The sequence below is a fragment of the Vulpes lagopus genome, chromosome 18, assembly GCF_018345385.1.
Source record: "Vulpes lagopus strain Blue_001 chromosome 18, ASM1834538v1, whole genome shotgun sequence".
Taxonomy (NCBI): domain Eukaryota; kingdom Metazoa; phylum Chordata; class Mammalia; order Carnivora; family Canidae; genus Vulpes; species Vulpes lagopus.
The window spans coordinates 210,861-231,051 of record NC_054841.1 but is presented as its reverse complement, the minus strand read 5'-3'; the positions used below and the strand labels follow the sequence as shown (position 1 = coordinate 231,051).

At 50.9% G+C, this 20,191-nt stretch overlaps 1 protein-coding gene across 1 annotated transcript in view; it reads left to right on the top strand.

Annotated features, from left to right (window-relative positions):
• The window catches only part of PRPF6 (pre-mRNA processing factor 6), a 41,638-nt gene that overhangs the window by 17,103 nt on the left and 4,344 nt on the right, over window positions 1–20,191 (top strand). The window contains exons 10-18 of the mRNA XM_041732898.1: window positions 401–519; window positions 1,427–1,645; window positions 10,126–10,248; window positions 14,536–14,657; window positions 16,304–16,442; window positions 17,911–18,030; window positions 18,571–18,747; window positions 19,151–19,284; window positions 20,032–20,123. Of these exons, the coding sequence (XP_041588832.1) occupies window positions 401–519; window positions 1,427–1,645; window positions 10,126–10,248; window positions 14,536–14,657; window positions 16,304–16,442; window positions 17,911–18,030; window positions 18,571–18,747; window positions 19,151–19,284; window positions 20,032–20,123 (1,245 nt within the window). The remainder of the gene's footprint in view (window positions 1–400; window positions 520–1,426; window positions 1,646–10,125; window positions 10,249–14,535; window positions 14,658–16,303; window positions 16,443–17,910; window positions 18,031–18,570; window positions 18,748–19,150; window positions 19,285–20,031; window positions 20,124–20,191) is intronic.

Here is a 20,191-nt window from a genome sequence, read left to right as displayed (position 1 = left end):
AGACCTGTAGCCCAGGGCCACTTCTCTTTTCTCTTCCCGTGGTTTCTGCACACTCACACACACGCTGCCCAGCCAGGCTCTTCATACGTAGGTGATTGTCCTGTGGTTGCTCTGCTTTACTTTATAACGTAAATTTCCAAGCATGAATGGAAGTAGAGCTGATGCACAGCCCCCTGTGCACCTCCTGTCGTCCGCTGTGTCTGTCTTCCTTGTGATTCAAGATGTTCCGCCTTGGTCCAGGTTGTGTCGGCCCCAGACTTGAGGGGACCTGTAGAAGGGGCTGCTGTGTGATCCTGCCCTGCCACTGTGTGAGAGATCCTCTGACCCTGCCGGCAGCAGCACTCATCCTGCTTTTGCTTCAGCTTCTCTGTGACCTGGTTTCTCGTGTGACCTTTTCCAGCCCTTGAACATGTTCCGAACTCCGTTCGCTTGTGGAAGGCAGCCGTTGAACTGGAAGAGCCTGAAGATGCTAGAATCATGCTCAGCCGAGCTGTGGAGTGCTGCCCCACCAGTGTGGAGGTGAGTCGGCCAGGCTCTGCCTGCATCTGAGTACAGCGCCTGCAAGTGGCATCAGCTGAGCATTGAACAGTGATTTCTGGGACTAGAAGGCACTATGAAGTCCCCGGAAGCCCCCTTGTAGCATAGCTGCCAGAGTGGCCGGCCTGGCTGTGGTCACTTGTGCTGCTGATGGAAGCGCAGAACAGAATCTTAGCTTGTCACTGGCCCCTACCGAGAATTCCGTGTTGAACACTCTTTCTCAGGGGCCAGTCCTAATTCAGCTCAGAGTTTGAAAATAGGACCTGAACAGTGTAGGGTGAGGGAAAAATACTGATCGAGCTTTGTGTCAGCCCAGCATGAGTTTGGCTCATTGCCTCAAAGCTAGTTGGGTTTCTTTAGTTTCAAACATTCTGGTTCACGACATTCTGTGCAATGATTTTTAGTCTTGGTTTCATGATATCCAACATGTCCTTAATTATCCTAAGGGGTATTGTGAAATTCTGCAAGCAAAATTAATCTTAATTTATTTACACAAAAGTAAATAGAGCCCATACACATGTTTGGTGATGAAATGTTGCAGAATCAACAGTCGGGGTGTGAGAACCCCAGAAAGCTGAACACCCGCTTGTCCTCTGTAGTCAGCAGTCCTGTCCTGCTCATCTCTCCAGTACCTGAGATGAGCCTGGCACACCGTGTACAGTTAGCTGGTGTTTGAAACGTGAAGGTTCTGTCAACCTCTCACGTTAAGCAGAGTCACTAAATAAGTGAGAAGCATAACTGAACAGTTCCTAGATCGGTGAGAGTGTTGTACACATTCATGGGTTCTATTTAAAGGGTCTTTGAGAGTTGTTAGAAAGGATTTTGTGGAAGTGACCTGGCAAGTTATGGGAGTTCTGTCCTTTTGTTTGCTGCTGTTCTCTCCACACAGCTCTGGCTTGCTCTGGCAAGGCTAGAGACCTATGAAAATGCCCGCAAGGTCTTGAATAAGGCCCGTGAGAATATCCCTACAGACCGGCACATCTGGATCACGGCTGCCAAGCTGGAGGAAGCCAATGGGAACACGCAGATGGTAGAGAAGATCATTGACCGAGCCATCACCTCACTGCGGGCCAATGGCGTTGAGATCAACCGTGAGCAGTGGATCCAGGTGAGGTCAGCAGGTAGGACTCCCCACTGCGAGCAGGTGTCATGGCATCTGCTTTAAAAATGCACATTGGAGTCTCTCATAGGGTAGGGGCTGCTGGATGGTACCTGAGGGTTTTCATGCTGGCAGGGGAAGCAGGCACATGTGGCTTTTCCTTATGTGGGTTTTTTTTTTTTTTTTTTAAAGGTTATTTATTTATTTATTCATGAGAGACACAGAAGGAGAGAGAGGCAGAGACACAGGCAGAGGGAGAAGCAGGCTCCATGCAGGGAGCCTGACGTGGGACTCGATCCCAGGTCTCCAGGATCACGCCTTGGGCCGAAGGCAGCGCTAAACCACTGGGCCACCAGGGCCTCCCCTCCTTATGTGGTTAAGACAGGTTTTTACAGTTGACATTTTGCGTATGTCTCGTGCTTAAAGAACTTTCTTTGTATGGACACTGGTGAGTAGTATCACTTTGCAGGTAGAAATACTGTGATGTAAGGAGACTGATAGGCTGCTGGCTAGTGAATCTCTGAAGATCTGACCCAGCCTCCAGGACAGACGACCTCTCCTGCCTTCCACTTCCACCTCCTCTTCCCCCGGGGTGGGGGTTGGGCGGCAAGGTGTGGTGAGCCTAGGGTGATCTGTTCCATGCCACCACAAAGGGTCCTATAGAGCAACCCCCCTTGCTTCACCTACTGCCCCTTGGCATTGGACAGTGGCCTCAGGCCTCCTGCACCCTTCCTTCTCATGTTCCTGCTGCCACAGTCCTAATTCCCGTTCTTGGAACAGCCCCTGAGCAGAGCTGTCCCAGGTGTAGCCAGGAGGGTGCTGCCCTGTTTCTGAGATCCCTCTAGATCAGTGCCCTGCTCTTTCTCACATGAGTGTTGAGCTGTGTGGCCTCTTTCTATGTTTGGGCAATTTTTTTTTTAATCCAGTTTGCAAGGCCTTGCATGTCCCTCTAAAATTTAACTGTTGAGATTCATTTTCTTTTTCTGTGATGTTTTTAGCCACATTGTTAGATTTTTGATGCTTCATCCTTTTGTGCAGATCCACATGTCCAACCAGTGTCATCTTCTTTCTGTCTGAGACACTAATGTTTCTTACAGTACAGGTCTGACGGTAAATTCTTCCAGCTTTTGTATGTCTGGAAACACTCTGTATTTCATCTTTTTTTTTTTTCTAAGATTTTTATTTACTTGAGACGGAGAGAGAGCGTGAGCAGGGGGAGAGGGAGAAGCAGAAGCAGGCTTGATCCCAGGACCCTGAGATCATGACCTGAGCCAAAGGCAGGTGCCTAACCGACTGAACCACCCAGGTGCCTCCATCTTTGTTTTTGTTTTTGTTTTTTTTGTTTTTGTTTTTGTTTTTGTTTTTGAAAGACATTTTCTCTGGAATTGAAGTGGACAGTCTTTTTCTTGCAGTACTTCAAAGATACGGCTTTGCTGTCTTCTCTCTTTTATTTCCCGCTAGAAATCCATCATCTTTGTCTTTATTCCTTTGTGCATACTGTCTTTTCTTTCTTTTTTAAAAAAGTTAATTACATTTTAAAAATTTATAAATTTAAAATATTTCTAGCTGCTTTTAAGATTTTTTTTTCTTTATCATTGGCTTTGAGGAGTTTGTAATCATGCCTTGCTGGTATTTTCTTCTTGTTTCTTGTGCGTGGAATTTGTTCAGCTTCTTGGATCTGTTGGATTTATAGATATCAAATCTTTTATTTTTTTCCAATAGATATCAAATCTGGAAAACTTGTAATCTCCTGTTTCTTCAACTACCTGCGTCCCACTGAAGGCGGTGCTAAACTGCAGAGCTACCTGGGCTGCCCACTCCCGTGTTTTCTAATATTTTTTTTATTGTTTTATCATATTTAGATGAGTTCGTTTTCGTGTGTGATGTGAGGAAAGGGTTTCATCTCTCTTTTTTTTTTTTTTTTTTTTTTTTTAGATTTTATTTATTTATTTATTTATGAGAGACACAGAGAGAGAGGCAGAGACACAGGCAGAAGGAGAAGCAGGCTCCATGCAGGGAGCCCGACATGGGACTCGATCCCGGGTCTCCAGGATCACGCCCTGGGCCGAAGGCGGCGCTAAACCGCTGAGCCACCCAGGGATCCCGGTTTCACTTCCTTCTTGTCCGTGTGTGTGGCCGGGTGTCCCAGCACAGCTCTTGCTCTCTCCCACTGGCTGGTCTTGGTGCTGTTATAGGAGCTGGTGGTCCTCAGTGTAAGAGTTTATTTCTGAACTCAGCCCTGACCCTTAGACATGATGTCTTTATGCTAGCACTGTGCTATTCTGATTACTGCAGCTTGTGGAGAGCTTTGAAATGAGGAGGTGTGAGTCTCCTCCTTTGCTGGTTTTTTTTTTTTTAATGTTTTATTTTTTTAATTTTATTTATTTATTCATGAGGGACACAGAAAGAGGCAGAGATGCAGGCAGAGGGAGAAGCAGGCTCCATACAGGGAGCCCGACGCGGGATCCGATCCCAGGTCTCCAGGATCATGCCGAAGGCGGCACCAAACCGCTGAGCCACCAGGGCTGCCCTCCTTTGCTGTTTATAAGATTATTTTAGTTGTTCTTGGTCCTTTGTGTTTCCATATAAATTTTAGGATCAACTTGTTAGTTTCTGCAAAAAGGAAACTTGGACCAGCTGGGATTTGACATGGATCTCACGGAACCTGCAGATTGTTTTGTGGACCGTTGCCATCCTGATGGTATTAAGCCTTCTGATCCGTGAATATGGGATGTCTTTTCCATTTATTTTGGTCTTTAGTTTTTTTCAGCAGAATTTCAGTGTATTAGTATTGCATTTCTTTTTTATTCAAGAGTATTTTTGATGCTATTAGAAATGGAATTTTAATATTTTCAGGTGGTTCATTGTTGGTGTATGGAAATACGGTTGAGGGGAGCCTGGGTGGCTGAGTTGGTTAATATCTGCCTTCGGCTGTGGTCATGATCCTGAGGTCCCAGGATCAAGCCCCACTTTAGGTTTCCTGCTCAGTGAGGAGCCTACTTCTCCCTCTGCTCCTTACCCCACTTGTGCTCTCTCTCTCTCCCCATCTCTCTCTTTCAAATAAGAAATATCTTAAAAGAAAATACAGTTGGGCAGCCCAGGTGGCTCAGCAGTTGAGCACTGCCTTCAGCCCAGGGCATGATCCTGGAGACCGGGGATCGAGTCCTGCGTCGGGCTCCCTACATGGAGCCTGCTTCTCCCTCTGCCTGTGTCTATGCCTCTCTCTCTACGCTCTGTGTGTCTCATGAATAAGTAAATAAAATCTTAAAAAAAAAAAAAACAGTTGATCTCTGAATATTAAGCTTGTGTTGTATGACCTTGATGAAATCATTTGTTAAATCATAGTAGATTAATTTAATGGATTCTCTAGGATTTTCAGTATACGAGATCATGCCATCTGCCTATACAATCTCTCCACCTACCCCCTCCCCCATTCTGAATGCCTTTATTTCTTATCTAATTGCCCAGGTTAGAACCTCTAGTGAAATGCTGACTGAAAGTGGAGAGAGCTGGGGCACCAGGGTGGCTCAGTGGTTGAGCGCCTGCCTTTGGCTCAGAGCCTGATCCTGGAGTCCTGGGATCGAGTCCCATGTCGGGCTCCCTGCACGAAGCCTGCTTCTCCCTCTGCCTGTGTCTCTCTGCCTCTCTCTCTCTCTCTGTCTCTCATGAATAAATAAATAAAATCTTAAAAAAAAATAGTGGGAAGAGTTAAAGCATCTTGGTCTTGTTCCTAATCTTAGGGGAAAGTATCTAGGTTCTCCAGTTGAATGTGGTGTTAGCTTTGTAGCTCACTGATGCTCTGGTCTTGTTTTATGGACTAATTCTTTTTCTCTCTCCCATTTTATTTTGGATCACTTCTACGGCTTTGTTCTCAGTCTGTTCTTCTGTAATGTCTTATCTGGTGTTTATCTCATCTAGGGGGTTTTCCACCTCAGATTTTGTCATTTCCAGGAATTTAATTTTGGTCTTTTAAAGATGTCTCCCATGGGGCACCTGGGTGGCTCAGTCAGTTAAGCGTCCGACCCTTGGTTTCAGCTCAGGTCATGATCTCCGGGTCCTGGGATTGAGCCTCTGCTCCGCAGAGAGTATGCTTGAAATTTTCTCTCCTTCTTCCTCTCCTCCGAGTCAGGGTTACTTGCTTATGCTCTTTCTCTTTCTAAAATAAATACATCTTTAAAAAAAATTCTTAAAAAAATTCTTTCACATTTCTCTTTAAGATTTTATTCTTTTATTCACAAGAGATACACACAAAGAGAGGCAGAGACACAGGCACCATGCAGGGAGCCCGATGTGGGACTCAATCCCCGGTCTCCAGGATCACGCCCTGGGCTGAAGGCGGCGCTAAACCACTGAGCCCCCCGGGCCGCCCGTCTTTCACATTTTTAACATGAAACGTTAGAGTTTCTGTATCTCTATCTGATATTTTGAACACATGGAACACAGTGATGACAACTGTTTTAGTGTCCTTGTCTCCTAACTCTGACATCTTTGTCAATTTGGGATTGATTTTGATAGATACATTTCCTTTCATTACAAGTTGCATTTTCCTGTTTCTTTGCATGACTGGTAATCTTTGATTTGTTGCCAGATGTTGTGAATTTTCCCTTGTTGGGTGCTGGGTATTTTTGCATCCCATTAAATACTCCAGTTTTTCTTGTTGGAGTACAGTTGCGTTATTAGAGTCACTTTGATCCTTTGGATCTTCCTTCAGTGCTTTGCTAGGTTGGACTCTAGCAGGAGTGGGTTTGGGACAGGTTAGGGCTAATCCCCTTTTGGAGGTGAGACTTCTCTGTGTACTGTGAACTCTGTACAGTGACCTGTTTCTCCTGGGGTTTCCAGTCTGGCTAGTGGAAATCACCACTGCTCCTGGCCCCATGTGAGTTCTGAGGATTTTGCTCTAACCCTTTTGGTTGGTTCTTTCCAAATACACATGCTGTGTTTGATGCTCAGTGAAGACTCACAGGTGGCCCTCTGCAGAGCATAATGCCAGGGTTCTCTCTGTGTGCTGCACCTTTCCTCTCTGGTGCTTGGTTCTTGATCTTTTAGGGCTTAGCTCAGCCTCTTCCACTGGCCCTGCCTGGGTCCCCCTCCTTGCAGTGAGCTGGGCTGACCTTAGGCTCCCCTTGACTATTTCTGCATCACAGTCCTCACACCCCTTTGTTACCCATATCCAGTGACTGGACAACCACCATTTATTCATGATTGTTGTCTGGGTTTTTGGTTGTCTCAGGAGCAGGGGGTTCTGGGTGGGTCAGCAGTATTTCTCTGGTCCTCTGAGGGCTTTTTGGAGCCTGGTGGTGCACCTGCCAGGGCTTGCTGCTCTGGTGCTCCAGGTGCTTTCTCAATCTCCTTTGAGCCCCGTTAACCATGTTGCACACAGTAGAGCTAAGAGTCCTGTGCCTCTAGGAGCTCCCGCCTGGCATCATTGCCCATTCCTAACCCCCTTTTGGAGGCACACTTGCTTGTCCACAGCGAGTCCATTCCTTCTGCCAGTCTGTGTTTCCATCTTGTCAGGAAGGATGATTGCAGGAAGTGTTGGTGGTGTCCTGTCCCCTGGCTGGTTCTCAGACCAGCCTCCTACCAACCCTTCATTAAGACTCTGCTTGAGTGCAGAAAATACACGCATGAGCTAGAATTTTTTTAAACTTTCCTCGGATTTCGTGTTTTGCTATTAGTTTTACTTCAGTCAGTTAAAGGATAATATATACTTTGTTTTTTTGTGGTGTCCTGCAAAGTGTTGTGACTTTCAGGTGTTTTGCCTCCTGAGCCAGTCACCATTTATTGAGCACCCACAGCATACCAGACTCTGCTAAACGCATTTTATCCTTGCCTTCCTACTTCCCTATTCAGGCCCTGTCCCCACAGCCCTGCTGCAGACCGCAGGAGCTTCCATGGCAGGTCCTGCTCAGCCCACCTGCACCCTTGAACCACATCTTTTTTTTTTTTTTAATTTATTTATGATAGTCACAGAGAGAGAGAGAGGCAGAGACACAGGCGGAGGGAGAAGCAGGCTCCATGCACCGGGAGCCCGACGTGGGATTCGATCCCGGGTCTCCAGGATCGCGCCCTGGGCCAAAGGCAGGTGCTAAACCGCTGCGCCACCCAGGGATCCCCCTTGAACCACATCTGCATGGACTCACATGCTTAGTTTTCCTTCTGTCTTGCTGGTGCCTCTTCTGCTTCCTTTGATGGTTTTCCTTCTCTTCTTGTAATCTAAACCACTTGGTGGTTTGATCATCAGCCCCTTTTTGAGACTTTTCTGTGGTGATCTCATCTTCCCGCATTGCCAGGAATGTAGCTTACATGCCAGGAGCCCCCCAAGTGTGACTCTGCTCTGAGCGCTCCCCACATCCTGGGTCACTCCCCTGCCGCCCTGCATACCCTGGGACATGTGACAGCACCACAGCCTGATGTGTCCAGGATGCATCTCTGGTTTGCCCACAGGATCTGCTAGGCCTCGAGCTAGCTTACCTCAGTATGTGGCACCACCGTTTATGCCTTGTGCACCCCTGCTGACTCCTTTTGCTCCTATCCCACGGAAGGCAAGTGTACCATCCCGTCTGTCCCTGGTCCAGATACTCCCTTTCACGCGACTGCGGTCATCCTCAGCCAGACCACACAGCCTCTCCTGGGCATGGCAGTATCTCCTAATGTATAGCCCTGCTGATGCTCCACACAACAGGGTGGTCCTTTTAAAATATGATTATGTGACTCATTCTCTGGCTTAAAAATCTCTGGGTTCCTTCCTGCCACATTGCAGTAGAACCCAGAGCTCTTGCTGTGGCCTGCAAGGCCGGCCCTGAGGTCCAGGCTTGGGGGCCACTGCCTCACTCATTTGCTGCTGTGCTTCCTTGCTTATCACTGGCCTTCTCATCATGGCTAACATATGCCGTCTCCTTAGGTCTTTGCCATTGGCTCTGCTCTCTGCGTGGGGGCTTTTCTGATGCTTGTCGGGCCCCAAGGGGCTCTGGGTGGGCTTCTGTGGCTCATTGCACTTGGAGGTCTATCCAGGGTTGCCTCTGGATCACCATGTTCAGCCTGCCTCTACCGTCACAGCAGTGCATGTCCCCTGCACCCTGTTGCCCTGACCACTTTCCATAAGGCTCTCATCAGTAGATATAATAGGGTCGTTTCCACCCTTTACTGTTGGAAAGAGCACTATAAAAGTGTTCCGGTATATAGGTGGTTTTGCATGGATGGGAACGTTTTTGTAAGATGAATTACTTAAAGTAGGATTTCTAAGTCAACATATGTATGTTTTATTTTGATAGAGGACATGAAATTGCCCCCTGGGGGATTGTCCATGTGTGATCCTCAGCCACATGCAAGTATCTGTGTCTCTACCTTTGCCGTACGAGTATGTCGGTACACATTTTGATGTTGCTGATCTCCTACGTCTAAGATAGTACTTGGGAAAAATAAGAATGGCGTATTTTCAGATGTTTATTTGTTTTTTATTTATTGATTTTTATTTATTTTTTCAGATGTTTAAAAGTCACTTGCAGTTTTGTTTTCTGAACAACTGTGTGGGGTTTTTTTGAAAAATGTTTTATCTATTTGAGAGAGATTGAGAGAGCACAAGCAGGGGGAACGGCAGACAGAGAGGGAGAAGCAGACTCCCCACTGAGCAGGGAGCCGGACATTTGGCTCGATCTCAGGACCCTGAGATCATGACCTGAGCCAAAGGGAGACGCTTAACCCACTGAGCGCCCCAGGCACCCCGAGAACTATGTATTTTATATCCTTTGTGGCATTGCTCTATTGCATTTTGGTCCTTCCCTGATTGATGTGCAGGAGACTTAAGTGGCGCATTTCTGTATCTCCTGCTGTAGAACCATGGCTGTCTTTTCTCTGCACATCCTGAAATCTGCTTTCTAAAGTCAAGTGCTTTCCTGGCGGGTCAGCCAGCCTGCCTGCCTGCCTGCCTGCCTGCCTGCCTGCCTGCCTGCTTGATGGGACACACTTGTGATTGGTCCTTCCTCTGGGTTTCTATCTTACCTTCTATGTGCCAGGCTTCTTTTATCCCCATCCCCTGTCTGTTTTGGTTAGATTATTTTTCTTTTGTCCATTTTGAATCCAGAGTTCAGACCAACAGATACAAGTGTTTGTGAGCTTGTCTTGATTCTTGATTCTTGATTCTTTGGAAGTTTCTTTCCTCTAGGAACCTCTTATAGCCACTGAGTTGCCTACTTTGGTATATTGTATGCAGTAGGTGCTTATATAATGTTTGTTGAGTGGATAGACGCAGCTTTGTTAAGCCCTTAGGTATTTGCCGAGCATTCATCTGTCGGGTGGCAGGGATGGGTACTTCAGTGAAGGAGGCAGACCCAGTCAGGTGAGCCATGGCAGGGCATGACGGGCATCAGAGCCTTGTGTGCACACCCCACTGGCAGTGCAGAGGCTCTCTCGGTCCTCATCATATAGGAGTAATGTGTCCCCTGTCTCAGACACCTGGGGCTCTGGACTACAGTTTTGTGTCCCTCTTTCAGGATGCCGAGGAGTGTGACAAGGCTGGGAGTGTGGCCACCTGCCAGGCCGTCATGCGTGCTGTGATTGGCATTGGGATTGAGGAGGAAGATCGGAAGCACACATGGATGGAAGATGCCGACAGCGTAAGTCAGGCTACGTGGGCCTGGAGTCTCTGTGGGGAACTAGGCTGCTGTTGGGATGTGGTTTCGATCTGCTGATTTTTAAACATAATTGCAGTTGGAAGAAATACAGTTTTCTCTTAACCCAGGTTTACCTGGGGAGCTACTTTTTGCGTACCTGGTCATCTGCTGCGCTCTGCACTCTGGGTGAGCTGATTGTGTCCTGGGGGCCAGGAGCCAGTACAGAGCGGGAGCCCACAGAGCTCTCAGCTGTTTACCTCTCCACATCGGGGTTATCCCCCCTGTTTCTTTTATAAATTGCCTTAAGAAAACAGTTTGCATACACAGCTTTTGCCTACCGTGAGACTGCTTCCTTAGAATAGGCATCCAGAGAAGAAAGCATGGGGTCAAAATCCATACATATTTTAGGTAATTGATGCCTTGATTTCGGCCTTCCTTTTTTTTTTAACCTTATTTTGTTGTTTTTTTTTTATTAAAGATTTTATTTATTTATTCATGAAAGACACACAGAGGCAGAGACACAGGCAGAGGGAGAAGCAGGCTCCACACAGGGAGCCCGACGTGGGACTCGATCCCGGGTATCCAGGATCCTGCCCTGGGCCAAAGGCGGCGCTAAACCGCTGAGCCACCCAGGGTGCCCCTACCTTGTTATTTTGAAATAATTTTAGATTTACCAGAAAAGTCGCAAAACCGTACAAAGAATTCTTATGTACCTTTTACCCAGATTCCTCCAGATTTGACCACTTCACCACATCTGTCTTCTCATCCTCCAGCCATGCGCGCTCGCACACGTCTCTCTTACACATGCTTTGAATATGCGCAAGCAAGCTGCAGAGGGGATGGCCCCTTTCCTGTAAAAGAGGACATTTTCTTACACAATCATAGCAGAGCTATCAAAATCAGGAAATAATGTTGATACAGTGCTATTATGTAATTTGCAGACCTTATCCAAATGTTACTAATTCCCTTGCTAAGTGTCCTGTTAGCAGAAGGAAAGTCAGGGGCCGCCCAGAGTCACATCCTCGCCTCTGGCCCTGCTACTCAGTCTGCAGGAGGGGCTCGGTCTATCTCTGTGTTTCAGGAGTCTGACCTTTGTCAGGACGGGCCAGTGGTTTTGCGGGGCCCCCTTGATTCAGGTCTCCGTGAGGTTTCCTCCCCGGGGGCTGGGGTTCTGCCTCTTTGCAGGACATCAGGCCCTCCTGGCGGGTTGTTGGTAGGCTTGGGTGCCCTTTCAGCTCCAGACCAACTCAAGTGGCGTCCATCAGGTTTCTCCACCGGAAGGTTACTCTTTTTGTCCTTTGTAATAAGTGTTTTGTGGAGAGGCACTCTGAGACTAAACATCCTGTGTCTTGTCGAACTTTGACCTACTAGTTTGCAGGTCCACGAATGATGTTTTCCGCCTGTGTGCTATTTGCCAAATAGCACTTTCCTAAATATCATTTCTTCTACGTTTTGTTACAGTTTATTGGATGGAATTCTATAATAATGAAGAGCTTTCCTCTGTTCCTTATTCATTTCGGTATTTGGTTCCCTATGTTAGGAGAGACTAAGGATCCCTGCTCTATTCTGTGAGCTCATGGCCCTGCTGGCATCACCTGTGTGGAGCTCACATGACCTCCTCTTGAATGCCACGTGTGCCGTGACCCAGAGCACCAGTGCTGGGTGCTGGCCACTTCCAGGGCCTGCAGGTGACCTTGTGCACAGTGAATATGCTCTCGGTTCTTTAGGGAAGTCAAGACACAGGCCAACCATGGTGATATTTAAAAACTTTTCATTGGGATCCCTGGGTGGCGTAGCGGTTTGGCGCCTGCCTTTGGCCCAGGGCGCGATCCTGGAGACCTGGGATCGAATCCCACATCGGGCTCCCGGTGCATGGAGCCTGCTTCTCCCTCTGCCTATGTCTCTGCCTCTCTCTCTATCTCTCTGTGACTATCATAAATAAATAAAAATAAAAAAAAAAATTAAAAAAAAATAAAATAAAATTATAAAAATAAAATAAAATAAAATAAAATAAAAACTTTTCATTGTGTAACATTCAAGACACAAAGTATGAAGAATAACTTAACAAGCATGCTCAGTGTCTATATTGGAAGAAAATTCCTTAATATGCAAAAGAATCCCAGTTTCTGGTTGTTAAATTCCTTTTTTTTTTTTTTTTTTTTTTAAGATTTTATTTATTCATGAGAGACACAGAGAGACACAGAGAGAGGCAGAGACACAGGCAGAAGGAGAAGCAGGCTCCCTACAGGGAGCCTGATGGAGGACTCGATTCCGGGGTCACACCCTAGGCTGAATGAAGGCATATGCACTAAACCGCTGAGCGCCCCCAGGGATCCCTGGACTCCGTTTTATTCCACCTGTGGAGTTAAATGCTTCATTTCTTTTTACCTTCCTTATTGCCTTTGATGGCACTGGAGGCCCTGGGCGTTGGGGGGCAGGTGGCACTGCCCTGCGGGTAGTGGACTGAGAGCAGGAACCCACGGGCCATTGCAGACTTTCCCTCTGTTGTTGCCCCTTCCACGTGTGCTGGAGCAGGCGCAGTGTCTTCTGCGGAACTGTGTGATTCTGGAGGAAGAGCTGGAGTCCTATGCCTAGAAGAATGGAATGTTTGCCTGATGCTCCCAGCCCCCGGGGATGGGCCCAGGCCACCCACACACGAGGCCCTGGGCAGGATGTCACTGGATCTTGTGGGCAGTGGGTACCCAGAAGGCTTTGTAATGGCCTCAGGACCTTGGTCAGCAGTCACAGAGAGGGGTACAGACCAGTTTCTGTGGGGTCTAACCCTCACCTGGCACCTTCCTCACTTTTCCAGATGCTTCTGATTGGGACATGCCCAGGTCAGGGCCCTTCCTGGTTTCTGTGGGGGTTGAGTCAGATCCAGGCCCCGTGACCAAAGAGGAACCCAGTCTGAATGCGGACGTCTCAGTTGCGTCCCTGCTCTTTTGACTCCTCCACGCCCGTTTCCACGCTGGTGGTCTTTGAACGCCAGGAGGCTTGCTAGTGGTTCTCTTCGAGAACACAGCTGTCAATCTGGGAAGTGGCCTTGGGTGGCTCAGATGCTGTGAGGCTGCCTGTCCAGCTCCATCCGTGCCATTTGGATGATCAGTGTTGCAAAACTTTGTTTCTGACACACTTCTAGTGGCTTTTCACTTACCTCAAGGTACAAAACCCCCTTGGTATGAGAGTGCTTCCTGGGTCTGCAGAGTATGGGAGAGCCGCATTTTTTTTTTTTTTTTTAAGATTTTGTTTATTCATTTGACCTGAGCCAAAGGTGGACGCTTCACCAACTGAGCCACCCACGTGCTCCCAAGCCACGTGTTTTTTTGGGCGGTCCGTGAGCATCCGGCATGGAGTGTGCTGGGCACTGGCCTTTAAGCTGCGTGCGGCCCAGTGAGAACAGCTGTCAGCCTATCCCAGTGAGTGTCCCTGGGTCGTGACCATCTAGAGACAGTGACACCATGAATAGTAACTTGTTTTCTTGTGTTGCGTGATGCTACCCCGGAAATAAAATCATTCTTAAGTGAGGAAAACAACATCCGAAGAGAACAGCTCCTGTTTATGGTAGGGCTGTGTGAGTGGACGCGTTCTTTTTTAACCTGCATTTTTTATTGCGGTAAAATACACATATCCAGGAGCGCCTGGGTGGCTCAGTCGGTGAGGTGTCTGCCTTTCGCTCAGGTCATGATCTCAGGGTCCTGGGATCGAGTCCTGCGTCGGACTTCCTGCTCAGTGGGGAGCCTGCTCTCCCTCTCCCTCTACCCCTCCCCCTGCTGTACTCCTATGTGCTCGCTCTCTCTCTCAAATAAATAAAATCTTAAAAAATAAAAAACAACACATATCCTAAAAGTTGCCTTTCCACCTCCTTGAGGTGTGTGACTGAGTGCATGCAGTGCATTCGCAGTCTGCTGTGTGACTCCAGAGCTGCTCTGTCCTGCACACCGGAGCCCACACTCATCCACACTCACTCAAGTGGGTGGGTACTTTCTTGGTCTTCTTTGAATTCACCTGTGGTATATCTTATGATGGAAAATATGCACCACACCTAATTCTTAAAGAGGAACCGTGTGTGTGGCTGCCGCTCCTCTGTACCCACTCCTGTTTGTCGGGGGCGGCAGACAGCCCCATGCCAGGCCCTGTGTGTGTCACATCCCCGTCCTCCTGGGGTTTCCCTGTCCTGGATGTGTTTCTCATTGGGTTGTCCTGTTGTGTGATTTTGAGCAGATGCCATCACGCCTCCCGCTCTGATGCCTGTGCTGGCCGCCCGCTCTCACGCTTGTCTCTCTGCTCTAGTGTGTGGCCCACAATGCCCTGGAGTGTGCGCGAGCTATCTATGCCTACGCCCTGCAAGTGTTCCCCAGCAAGAAGAGTGTGTGGCTGCGAGCTGCCTACTTCGAGAAGAACCACGGCACCAGGTATGTGCTTGGTCCCCAGGTGTGGGCGCTCTCCACCCCCGTGTGCTCGTTGATCCTCTGCCGCCAGGTTGGGTAGAGCTGAATTTAAACCTCATGTCCCCACAGGTGGGTGAGGGCCTGAACTGGGATCCAGTCGTCTGCGACGAGGGGCAGAGGCTTCTCCGACACTTGAGGCTGTGAGCTCTGTATGGCTCCTTCTGTGATAGGGCCAGCAGTGCTTCAGAGTTGAGACTGAGACGCAGTGTCTCTGCAGAAGTGCCTGCAGCTGAGCTGGCGGACGCCTGGTGGCCCACAGGGTGCCTGGGGCAAAGCAGGGGCCTGCAGCCCTGTGTCTTGCCAGCGGTGGCTTTAGCAGTGTGGGCGGTGTGGCGTCTGGGCCCAGGCAGGCATGGTTTTCATTTAAGCTGTGCTGACTTTGGGTTTGGGCTAGTTTTGTGCTCTGAGGAGGTCCTTGACAGTTTTCTCTAATTGTATTCTTTAATTGAAAAAACCTTTTGGATCTGCCTTATTGGCTGTAACTGCTGATTAAATTAGGTGTTGCAATTTCTGGTGTTCAGGGGGTGTCTCCCCGGGGCAGCGTCTCTCATGTTGCTGTGCGTGCTCTCTGCCCAGGCCCTCTGCTGCTCTTCCCTGTGCTGGGTGGGGTGTGGGGGACAGGGCTTCTGCTAGGAGCACTGGGGCCCTAGTTCTTTCCTTGCCCGGCATTGTCGAATCTGTCTGGTCAGGGTGTCTGTCCATGTGTGTTGCTCAGAGCTCCTGTCTCATCCCCACTCCCACCATCTCATTTGGGGTTTCGGAATTAACTCATTTGGGGATGCTTTGAGAGGACTGTGCTGGCCCACCCTGTACAAGTTCACCTGTGACAGTCCGTGTCTGGAGCAGGGCCTCCCCTGCCAGGTGTGGTTTGTGGATGTGCCTTGCTGCCACTGCTGCCCTTGGTCCCTGGGCTCGGGGCAGTTCCCCTCCCTGTCTCTGGCACCCTTCCCATCCGGCTGACTCATGGAATGGAATGGTGAGAGGAGGTGGGGCACTCGGGATCTGGGGTCCTGGTTCTGGTGTTGCCTGGGAAGCAGGATGTGCTCTCTCTCGGGCTGCATACAGAGTGAGTTCTTCGTCTTGCTGCCGAGGCCCAGAGAGGTCATTTGTGTCAGGTGGTGCCGCAGAGCGACGGTGGCCACGGGAGGCGTGGGGGCCTCACACCCAGCACCCACACTGGCGGCACTCTTGCTCCGTAGTGACCAAAGTAGCTTTTTTCCAGTAAGACTTTTTCTTTGGATACCAAAGAATAGATTCTAGGTCGTAATCTTTATCGGCGGATCGGTGGTTACAGATGAAAAGAGCTCTCCTGTCACCCAGACCGTGAAGTTATCATTCCGCTCAGGACACAAAGCCATAAAAGGGCCCCTGAGAAGTCCCTCCATTGGGCTTAGCCATGTAACAATGCCTTGCTTTGTAGCACCCTCTTCAGTAGTTGATTTTAGAACCTTTATGAAGAGAAAAGATTTCCCCACAGTCTCCCCATTGTAAAATCTGGTAAATCATTGATAGCGCCGAACTTTGGAGCAGTAACTGTCTTTTCAGCACCCACGCTGAGGCTGTGAGCACCCTGTGTGCTCCGGTGGTGACCGTGGCCCCCTCTCTTCCAGGGAGTCCCTGGAAGCGCTCCTGCAGAGGGCTGTGGCCCATTGCCCCAAAGCGGAGGTGCTGTGGCTTATGGGCGCCAAGTCCAAGTGGCTGGCAGGGGATGTGCCTGCAGCAAGGAGCATCCTGGCTCTGGCCTTCCAGGTGGGTTGAGGGGTCATCTGCGCTGCAGGGGGCGTGTGCACTGGAACCCAACCTCCGTGTCTGTTGAGGACTGAGGGCTTCAGGGTGCGTGTGCCCTCAAGGCCTCCCCCTGCTCACTGACGGGAGCCGACCCAAGGGAGGAGGTGTGTGTGGTCAGGATGCACCAAACTTAGGGTGCTCTGCAGGCAGCCGGGGTCCTGAGAGGGCCCACAGGCAGGACAGTGGCCAGGAAGTGGACCTACCCCTTGGTCGTGGCCCCTTGGTATAACAATAGCCCAGATTTTCCAGAACACAGAACACAGGGCCAGCAGGTGACCTTCCCCAGCTGCATGGAGCAGTTGCCAAAGACCACCGTTTCCCCACATAAGAGCACAGTGACAGCCTCTTTCCTATGTGAAAATTCAGTTGTCCAGTCCCTGCGGGGCCCCCTGGAGCCACTGGGCATCTGGCTCCATTCAGATGGAGGCGTTCCATTCAGACAGCTGCGCGTAGCCAGGCTCGTTACGGCTGCTGTCATGAGCTGGGCAGTGGGGGTGCTAGGAGCTTGCAGTAGAGTCAGCGTGCGGTGTTCCATCAGTTTCAGGAAGGTACGGCCATAGCGATTCAACACTTCCATGTGTCATTCGGCGCTCACAGCATGTTTTTATGAAGTGTTGAGTGCAGCGCAACTGTCAGTGTGTTGTTGCAGCCCTGACTAGCGTGACAAGGTTGGCCCTTGAGTAAAGGCTGTGAGAGGGGGTTGGCCTACACCTGGCCTTTTGCTTTCTGCTGTCTGCTGGAGGACAGCCACATGTTGTGGACACTGCTCCCATCTGAGTCACAGATTCTCCTGCCGTCTCCCTGGACACGGCAGCTTGTCCCCAACACCACCCTTCAGGTGCCTGTCACTCTGGGGCTGCTTATCAGGTCTGTGATGGGGCCAGGCAAGTGTGCCAGCGGGCAGCTGTGCTTTCAGGAGGCTGTGACGGTACTACCCCTGTGTCTGCTGGATTCTGGGTTGTAGGTGGCCCAGTGCTAGCCCGTGTGGGAGCCCTCCGCACTGTCAGCAGTGCCCTGGGCATCCTTCTTTCCTACTCCCATGGACGCACTGAGATGGCCAGTTCCTTGTCAGCAGGTGTGGGAGAGGGTTGGGTGTGGCCGATCCATACAGGTAGGACGTGAGTGAGCTGTTTCAGCTTTGAGAGGCCACGAGGGCTTAGGGTGGGCCACGGAGAAGGTGGCTCTGCCACTGCCAGTGTTGTTGCCTGGGTGCCCACAAAATGAGCTGGCTTGTTTTCAGGTAGGTCAGCATTCTTGGGCTGGACCCAGCTTTGTTCGTTAGCCCTGAACGTGCTTATTAGATTAGACTGTCCTGCAGTAGAGCGAGGCCCCGGCCCCGCACCCAGGCTGGCTGCTTTTGATTAAGTGTAACCTAGTGCTGGCCACTGTGCTCTGATCCCACCCGGACACGGCTGCACTCTCCCTCCAGGCCAACCCCAACAGTGAGGAGATTTGGCTGGCTGCTGTGAAGCTGGAGTCCGAGAACAACGAGTATGAGCGAGCCCGCAGGCTGCTGGCCAAGGCGCGGAGCAGTGCGCCCACTGCCCGGGTGAGCAGGCTGCCCCGGGGCCTGTGGGGTCCGGGAAGCGTGAGGTGCCACTAAGGCCCCAGTACTCGGGGATCCCTGGGTGGCGCAGCGGTTTAGCGCCTGCCTTTGGCCCAGGGCGCGATCCTGGAGACCCGGGATCGAATCCCACGTCGGGCTCCCAGTGCATGGAGCCTGCTTCTCCCTCTGCCTGTGTCTCTGCCTCTCTCTCTCACTGTGTGCCTATCATAAATAAATTAAAAAAAAAAAAAAAGGCCCTAGTACTCTATGGCTGTTGGTTCATCCTTGGCTTTGAGATGTGTTTCTGCATTTAGACCCCCTGCCAAAAGGATGCCAAAGGATGTGAAACACCCTACAGAAGTTCCTGTGTGGGCAGGAACTTACCCAGTGGGGCAAGTGACCTGTCCAGGGAGCTGTGGTGTGAAACCCGTATCGCGAAGGTGCCATCTGGCTGGGGCCAGTGCTAGAGGCAGTCCGGCCATCGGGACATCTCCGGGGGTGCAGGGGGGCTTGGGGCTGTTGGACGGCGTGTCTGCCTCGCAGGTGTTCATGAAGTCTGTGAAGCTGGAGTGGGTGCTGGGGAACATCGCAGCTGCCCAGGAGCTGTGCGAGGAGGCACTGAGGCACTACGAGGACTTCCCTAAGCTGTGGATGATGAAGGGACAGATTGAGGAGCAGGAGGAGCTGATGGAGAGGGCTCGGGAAGCCTACAACCAGGGGGTGAGCTCAGCTGGTTCCTGGGCAGGAATGAGAAGCCTGGTGGGCAGTGACTTGCTTAGGCCCCAGCTGGTAGTGGTCCCCTCGCTTAGGCCTGCGCCCTGCCGTCTGCAGAGCTGTGTGCACTGCACTCAGTGAGGCCTGGGTTACAGGACACATAACAGGGCCGCTGTGTACGCACCCCACGTGCATGCACACGTAGCACAGCCAGGTAGTGAGAACACACGCACCCTGTGTGCACTTGTTCACTGCATTGCCACACACATAAACCCCCACCCCATGCTCACGGGTAGGACTCTGTGGACACGAGCATCCCTGACTCCCCCGGCCTGAGGGGCTGGCCACAGCCGTCACAGCTCCTCCAACACCAGCCGAGCCCTCTCTTACTTGTCTCTGTTGCTTGCAGTTGAAGAAATGTCCCCACTCCACCCCTCTGTGGCTTTTGCTTTCTCGGCTGGAGGAGAAGGTTGGGCAGCTGACCCGAGCTCGGGCCATTCTGGAAAAGTCTCGCCTGAAGAACCCAAAGAACCCCGGCCTGTGGTGAGTCCTGGCAGACCCTGCTCACCCCTCCAGTGGGCTGTCTTCCCGCTGTTGCGCACGTGGGGCCATTCGTGCAGCAGCATTTCCAGCCCAGGCTCCATGGCAAGGGAGGAAGCACAGTTGCCTTGGGAGGGTTCGTCCTGGACACTCGTGGGCCCGTAGTTAGTTGCACACAGTTTAATTTGTGCTCTGGTAGAAGGTGACCGGGGAGCCGGGAGCTAACACCGGGGGGGTCGAGTATGGGTGCAGCCAAGAAAGGGCTCCCCAGAAGGGGTGGCTTTTAGATGAGGCTTTAAGGGATGAGCAGGAGGTTGTCAGGTGAGGCTGGCCTCCTGTCCGTAGCAGAGAGCTTGCAGGGCTGTGCCGCGGAGGGCTCATGGTGTCAGGGCTCAGCGTGGTGGTTGCCAAAGGAGACCCGGGAGCATGGGCAGGTCCGGGACGCTGCGGATGTCGTTCACTGTCCCAGCAGCACTAGCGTGCCAGCCTATGCCAGCCTGTCCTTGTCCTACCTGTATTTACTCGCACCCATGTGATACCGGGGTCCCAGGCCTCAGCTGTGGTGGCAGCTGCCTCTGGTCCTCTCGGTGGGCGGGCTCCAGTGCCTTGCTTCTCTGGTGGATGAGCTCTGCTTGGCAGAGCAGGGAGCTCCAGCCGCGGTGGCTTCCCAGGAATTCCGGGAACGTAGCTAGGCTTGTCCCGGGGCTTCTGTGCGTGGGTGCTGGACCTGCCCCGTGGGCCCTTCCTCAGGTTGGAGTCTGTGCGACTGGAGTACCGTGCAGGGCTGAAGAACATCGCCAACACGCTCATGGCCAAGGCGCTGCAGGAGTGCCCCAACTCCGGTAAGTGGCTTCCTGCCTCCCCACACCCGGCAGGCAGTGGCATTTCCTGAGGGAGAGGGTCTCAGGAA